At 42.0% G+C, this 7,235-nt stretch overlaps 1 protein-coding gene across 2 annotated transcripts in view; it reads left to right on the top strand.

Moving 5' to 3' along the window:
* Positions 1-7,235, top strand: part of AOAH (acyloxyacyl hydrolase (neutrophil)) — a 189,970-nt gene that overhangs the window by 82,552 nt on the left and 100,183 nt on the right. For both annotated transcript variants that reach the window (XM_010831159.1, XM_010831158.1), the window contains exons 11-12: positions 2,476-2,524; positions 4,709-4,803. In XM_010831159.1, the coding sequence (XP_010829461.1) occupies positions 2,476-2,524; positions 4,709-4,803 (144 nt within the window). The remainder of the gene's footprint in view (positions 1-2,475; positions 2,525-4,708; positions 4,804-7,235) is intronic.

Here is a 7,235-nt window from a genome sequence, read left to right as displayed (position 1 = left end):
GTCGCTAAGAGTCGGACACAACTGAGCGACTTCCCTTTCACTTTTCACTTTCATGCATTGGAGAAGGAAATGGCAACCCACTCCAGTGTTCTTGCCTGGAGAATCCCAGGGACGGGGGAGCCTGGTGGGCTGCCGTCTATGAGGTCGCACAGAGTCGAACACGACTGAAGCGACTTAGCAGCAGCAGCAGCAGCTTCAAGATAAATTGCCTTTGAATGGCTGCCTTATTTGCTTGAATGAAGAGGAGAAAGTTTCTGTAAATAGTTTCTTCTCTCCAGGACACTGATGGTCTGTTATTTCTGGGATGTGGAGAGCAAGACAGATTGTACCCCAGTATAGCCCACCCCACCCACCCTATCATTAGTCAAATTGCCTTCTCATGAGAAGGGGAAGACATCACCCCTAGTCTTAAGGTATGGAGGTGTCAGGATCCCTAAGGCAGCTCTTGTTCTGTTAGAGTCAAGCTTAGCTGTCCTGTTGGATGACACAGAGGTTATTAGTATGTGAAGCTCCTATCTTTGTTCCATGACCCCATCCCTGCCTCTGACGTGTGACCCCACCTACATATGGAAGGCCAATAAGAGACAGTGCTCAGTTCAGTTCAGTTCAGTCACTCAGTCGTGTCTGACTCTTTGCAACCCCGTGAATCACAGCATGCCAGGCCTCCCTGTCCATCACCAACTCCTGGAGTTCACCCAAACCCATGTCCATCGAGTCGGTGATGCCATCCAGACATCTCATCTCTGTTGTCCCCTTCTCCTCCTGCCCCCAATCCCTCCCAACATCAGAGTCTCTTCCAATGAGTCAACTCTTCACATGAGGTGGCCAAAGTACTGGAGTTTCAGATTTAGCATCAGTCCTTCCAAAGAACACCCAGGACTGATCTCCTTTAGAATTAACTGGTTGGATCTCCTTGCAGTCCAAGGGACTCTCAAGAGTCTTCTCCAACACCACAGTTCAAAAACATCAATTCTTCAGCGCTCAGCTTTCTTCACAGTCCAACTCTCACATCCATACATGACCACTGGAAAAACCATAACCTTGACTAGATGGACCTTTGTTGGCAAAGTAATGTCTCTGCTTTTTAATATGTTATCTAGGTTGGTCATAACTTTCCTTCCAAGGAGTAAGCGTCTTTTAATTTCATGGCTGCAGTCACCACCTGCAGTGATTTTGAAGCCCCAAAAAATAAAGTCTGACAGTGGAAATCCACGAGGAGCCCAGAGAGCCAAGACTCAGAGTTCATCATCAGTTAATAGGAAAAAGACACATGACCTTCACACCTATCCCTTTCCGTAGAGGAAAAATGACTCCCAGAATCACAAAATCATGAACTCAGAGAGGATTTTGCAACCACCAAGTCCAACATTTCCCTAACTGTGTCCAGGAACTCCGCTGTCAAGTGGGAGGTTAAAAGATACAGGAGGAGGGGTGCTATACCCAGGTTTAGAAAGTACTGGGTCAAATAAGCCTAAACAGTTTGCTTTACTTCCGAATTTCTCAGCGTCTTTAATGTTTTATTGCACACTGGGAGCCCCCACGACCAAGAGAGTGAACACATTGTTTCCAATACATTCTGACCATCAGGCTCTTCCTAGAATCCTGTTAATACCATTACTATCTAGTGGAATGCCAGTGTTCTCCAGACCAGAGTTTGACAAGCAAAACAAAACAAAAAACATAACTATATATGTGTATTAACTTTTCCTTAGGGTTATCCAGACTCTGCTTGAACCTTCCAAGGACCAGTTACTCTACTAATGCACAGACCTAGCATTCAGTGTTAGAAAGTGCCCTCAGCTATGGTAACCCTGTCCAACTCACAAGCTCAACCTCACTGATGGGTTTCTCAGTCTCACTGTATCAACATTTGGGATGATGTCTTATCGTCCAGGCTGCCTTGAAAAATGTAGGATGGTTAGCGGCATCTCTGGCCTCTCCCCACTAAATGCCTGTAGCTCCCCCTCCCCACACTGTAACAACCAAAGATGTCTCCGGACATTGCCGAAGTCCCCTGGGGATGAGTGCAGGGCAGGGGCGGGTAGGGGGCTGCCTTAAAACCAGCCCTGTTGAGAATCACTGCTCTAGAAACATCACTCCTTAGGCACTGGAGAAGTCAGGATACTTAGAGCTCTAGTTTAGAGACCGCTGAGCCCACTCTGACCCTGTGTCCCAGCACTGACTGGACCCTCAGTGCTCCCTCCAGTGACACTTCCAGCACTCAGAGCCCTGCCCTGCATCCTTCTGAACAAGATGGTCCAGTTTCTGGATCTCTCCTTATTCCTGCCCCCAGGTCCTTAAAGCCTAACTCACTTACGTAGAATGTTGCTACCTTGGATTAAGGGCTCAAGAGACTTTAAAGGATTTTATCTACTGATTTGCCTTTGTGCTTTAAAAGCCATCTGGGGAGGATTTTGTACTTGTGTCTCATAAATTTAAAAGCAAACTGCTAATCTCATCACTTCTCTCTTAAAGGGTGTTGATCCAAAAGATGGAATCCCATACGAGAAGAAATTCTGTGAAGGTATGAATGGTAAAAGTCAGTGTACTTATCCTAATAGAATATTCTTTTCTAGTCTGAGTCAAATTGAGTCGAACAGACAAATGAGGAAATGCCTGATGCTACAGCATAATGAGTTTAACTGATTCCTTTATTGGGTGACTGGAAAGTTATTAGAGGGATAGTTAGGGAGTTTTGGATGGACATTACTACTTTTAAAATGGATAACCAACAAGGACCTACTGTATAGCACAGGGAACTCTGCTGAATATTATGTAACAACCTAATTGGGAAACGAATTTGAAAAACAATAGATACTTGTATATGCTCAACTGAATCACTTTGTTGTACAACTGAAGCTAACACATTATTAATCAACTATACACAAATATAAAATTCAGTTTTTTCTTAAAGGCTGTAAAATAGATACCATGGTAACTGAAATCCAGCACCTCTCCAAATAAGAAGATAAGTGGAGGTGATAATTTTCATTCTGCTCTGTGTCCTTCTCAATACACCATAAGGTCAGACATCTGGGCTTGTACTGACAAAGTCCTTGTGTCAAATGGGTTAAAGGCTTGTATGTGGGTAACTTGAGGGAGGCCGCCAAACTATAACTGCTGAGAGTTCCCGAAAACACTTGAACAAAAGCTCTGTATTCTAAATGCCCACGTGCCACAGACCCCTGGGCCACCAGTAGTCTTTGTACTCTTTTTTGGGGGGCTAAGTCATGTCCAACTCTTTTGAGACCCCATGGACTGTAGCCTGCCAGGCTTCTCTGTCCATGGGATTTCCCAGGCAACAATACTGGAGTGGGTTTCCATTTCCTCCTCCAGGGGATCTCTGCAACCCAGGGATTGAACCGCATTTCTCGCGTCTCCTGCATTGGCAGGTGGTTTCTCTACTACCGCGCCACTCGGGAAGCCTACCAGTACTCTTAGGAGAAACTTATTAATACCAACCACATAGTGCTGAAAACATGGCACTGCTGATGCCCAAAGAGCCTCACACAAGACCCTATGGTAGACCACTATTTTTGTTTAGGCAGTGCTTTTTCCTAACATTTAAAAATATTTCATTCACTCAACAGGATATTTCATGAATACCTATTCCTATTATGCACTAAGGTCTATACTTGGCTCTGAGTTTTCATGGACAAACATGATATAGTCCTTGTCCTCAATCAACTTAAAGTCTAACATCTCTAAGCTGTCAGGGGAGTAGGATAGAGGTAGAAAATGTAAGGACCCAATACATAAGTCATACCATTTAGAAATGCTGTTGCATGAATAAAAGAATGAATTAACAAGTAAATGAATAAATAAACATTGAGTGAAACCATGGTGTGAGGCTCTGGGGTCACTATGGAATCTCCTGGATTCCCTAAATCCCGTCCCCTCCTCGATGTCCTGGGCCTTCTCAGTCCCCAGTTGCATAGCCAAATGCTGGCTGTCCCAGAGTCCTGAGATAGGGAGCCGTTGGAGCAAGGCTGGAGCATCCTTGGACCTGATTCAGGGGGCTTGTAGGTGGGGAAAGGAAGCTCTCCTCTCTGACTCTGGGAGGCATCACTTGATTCTTTCAGGACTTTAAGAATTTTGGAAGAGTACATGCATCACCCATGGGTGAATTCCTCAGAATCAGATTAAGTGATCTGTAACCTCAAATGTACAAGGCTGCACAGTGACTTTATTTTTCCATTTCTCCATCAATCAGCCGTAATTGTCCATTCCGTGCTTTTGCCTTTATAGATTCAGGACTTTAAAAATCCATAACATGCTTGAAAAATCAAAATTGCTCCATGATATCACTAATTCCTAAAGAGAATTATAACAGAAATGGGTATGCTTTCCAAGAAAGCAATTTTTCAGGACCAAAATCTGGGCATATTTCTGAGTTCAGATAAACTTCTGATGTTTTTATTCATCCATCATTCACTTAAGAGGTTGCACAGCAGTTTGTTTTATGCGGAGCTAGGAAACACACCTGCATCTCTACAGCTTAGTTGGCAGTTTCAGTGGCCTAGAAATCTCATTCAGCTCCTAAATGCTATGCCCCTCATCCTCCAACACTCAAAAAGTGGCAATGTATCACTGTTATGATGCTCCACGCATGGAATACACACCAGGGTATGTGCTCACCTAACTACCTAACCTAGAGGCTCCAAACTACTTGAGTGCATAAATAATGCAAATAAATTGTGCCCCCTAGGTTCACAGCCCAGGGGAGTCATTTTGCTGGGGGACTCAGCTGGGGCTCATTTCCACATCCCTCCTGACTGGATCACAGCTTCGCAGATGTCTTTGGTAAGTAATTTTGGCAGTAATCATCCCCAATGTGCCAGCCTTTGTGTTTGTTTCCCCCCTTGCTCTCTATAAATGTAATGTCAGTTCCAAACAGGTGCGAATTTCCCTTCTCAGCACAATCTGCCATAAAAGGCACTTCCACTGCCATTTCAGTTCAGTCCAGTTCAAACAATGTGATAAGAACAACACTCTCACAGCAAGACCATCTTGTCCATCAGAGAAGGAGGATGGTGCCCCTGACAGGTGGGAAGGAATGCAGGCACAGTGGGAAAGCGCTTGTCACATGACCACCTTGGGATGTGGTTCCTTCTTCAACCTTCTAGAAAATGGGACTGCTGATCCAGAGAAATTAAACTACAGAAATGATCGATTCTTCCTTGATCCCTTTTGCACATTGAAGAAATCAGACATGAACCTGAACACTCTCTAACTGGGCCTCTTCCAGTTTCCAAAACTGGGCAAACACAGCACTCCCTCGTAAGGATGAGAAAACAGAGAAACATTTGAATATAGAAAAAATGTTCATGATCTCCAAAGAGGAGAGCTCTTTCAAAAAAAGCTTGCAACAGGAAAGTGAATTTTGTAAGATATTAAATCAGATTCTCAGTAATAATTTGAGGAGACAACACTAGTGAAAAAGAAACAGTCTGAGATCAGGGAAAACTACTTTTAGGTGAAACAATAATTGCTTGATGTAAAAATGTGATGGCCATACTGACGAGCAAGTTGGACAATGCGAAACAAACAGGGTGAGAAAACCACTGTGGCGGATTCATTTCGATATTTGGCAAAACTAACACAATACTGTAAAGTTTAAAAATAAAATAAAATTAAAAAAAAATAAAGTGTAAAAAAAAGTAATAAATAAAGCCAAAAAAAAAAAAAAAGAGAAAACCAGTCAGCCCACTGGGGAAATTCTGAAACTCACATAAGAGGCATAGGATAAGTCCTGGGGATTGACTAGGAAACCCAGAAGAAGAGAATACATCAGACAGAGAAGTGGTGACCAAACTGAAAAAAAAAAAAGATAATTTTCTTTAGTTGAAGAAATCCTTGACTTTAATCCAAAACCCACTCAACTCCAGAAAGTGTAAAACAGACTCCTCATCGTGTCTGGCTTTTCCTTTTTATTCCAAGTATGAAGAATAATCTTGCAGTCATTCTGCTCTTACAAATAACTGGGGACATACTAACAGATAAAAATCTTTTTGGTATCAGACCTCACTCTCAACAGTAAATTTTGGGAAATAGTGGAATAGCTTCTACAACATTTTGAGGATGGTGTGTTAAAAATGCTCCAACTGCCAAGATATTATTCCTACATAAGAGTCACAGAAACATATTCCCAGTCATCCAAAGATTCAGAAAACATAACAGATTTATACCTTCCTGAAAAAAATATTTTAGTAAGTATTCCAATTTCTCTGAGCATGATATTACAAAGGGAAGCCCCAAAAAAGTATTACTAGGTTTAATTACATAAAATCTTCAAATGTGTGCAATGTCAAAAAATTCATAAAATTAAACGATAAGTGAAAAACTAGAGCAATAGTTGTAGCATATGACAAGATTTAAATCCTCTAATAATAAAGAGTTCCTGCATATCAATAAGGAAAAAAAACAATTTAATTTTTTAATGATCAAGAACATGACCAATAAATATAAAAACAGTTTCATCTTCAGTAGTAATCAAAGAAAAACAAGTTAAAACAGCAATGAGATATCATCTGATAAATAGGCAAAGGTTAAAAAGTGATGAAGGCCTACTTTTAGCAAGATGAAAGGGACATGTTCATTCATCACTAATGAGAACTTAAGTTGCTAGAACTTCTCTGAAAGCAACTTGACAATGAGCATAAAGTGCAACACCATAGGCTATAGCCCACCAGGCTTATCCATCCATGGAATTCTAAAGACAAGATTACTGGAATGGGTTGTCATGCTCCTCTCAATTTTGGACATACCAGAGTTCAAATCCTGGCTTAGTCACTTACCTTTAATTATTAATATTTTCTCTGAACTTTAATTTCCTCATGTGTAATATATAAATAATGAGAGATATTTCATTAGAAATACAGGATGATTTTATGACAGGTGTTGAAAATTGGACTAGTTATTTCTACCTAACTTTCAACCGAGACCCCAAGATAATGTGGGTCAACTATTCCCACCTTCCACAGTCAAATATTAGAAGGACTGCAGCAGAACCCACAGAAGAAGGGAGGTGGTTAGTGTCAGTATGGCATCGGGGCTCAGCTGTCCCCATGGGGGAAGAGTGCGATGCTTCTCCTCACTGTGGAAGGCTACTAAGTGGCTTGGACAGGTGTCTCCTGAGACTGGGGTCAAAAAAGCTGGACTCTGACATTCTTGTAAGTAATGTACGGGTGGTGATGGAAGCATCAGGACAGGAAGTGTATGTGCCCTGGGGCAAA

The sequence above is a fragment of the Bison bison genome, unplaced genomic scaffold, assembly GCF_000754665.1.
Source record: "Bison bison bison isolate TAMUID 2011002044 unplaced genomic scaffold, Bison_UMD1.0 scf7180017864525, whole genome shotgun sequence".
NCBI classification, from domain to species: Eukaryota; Metazoa; Chordata; class Mammalia; order Artiodactyla; family Bovidae; genus Bison; species Bison bison.
The sequence above is the reverse complement of the archived record's forward strand: the minus strand, read 5'-3'. Positions and strand labels throughout refer to the sequence as shown.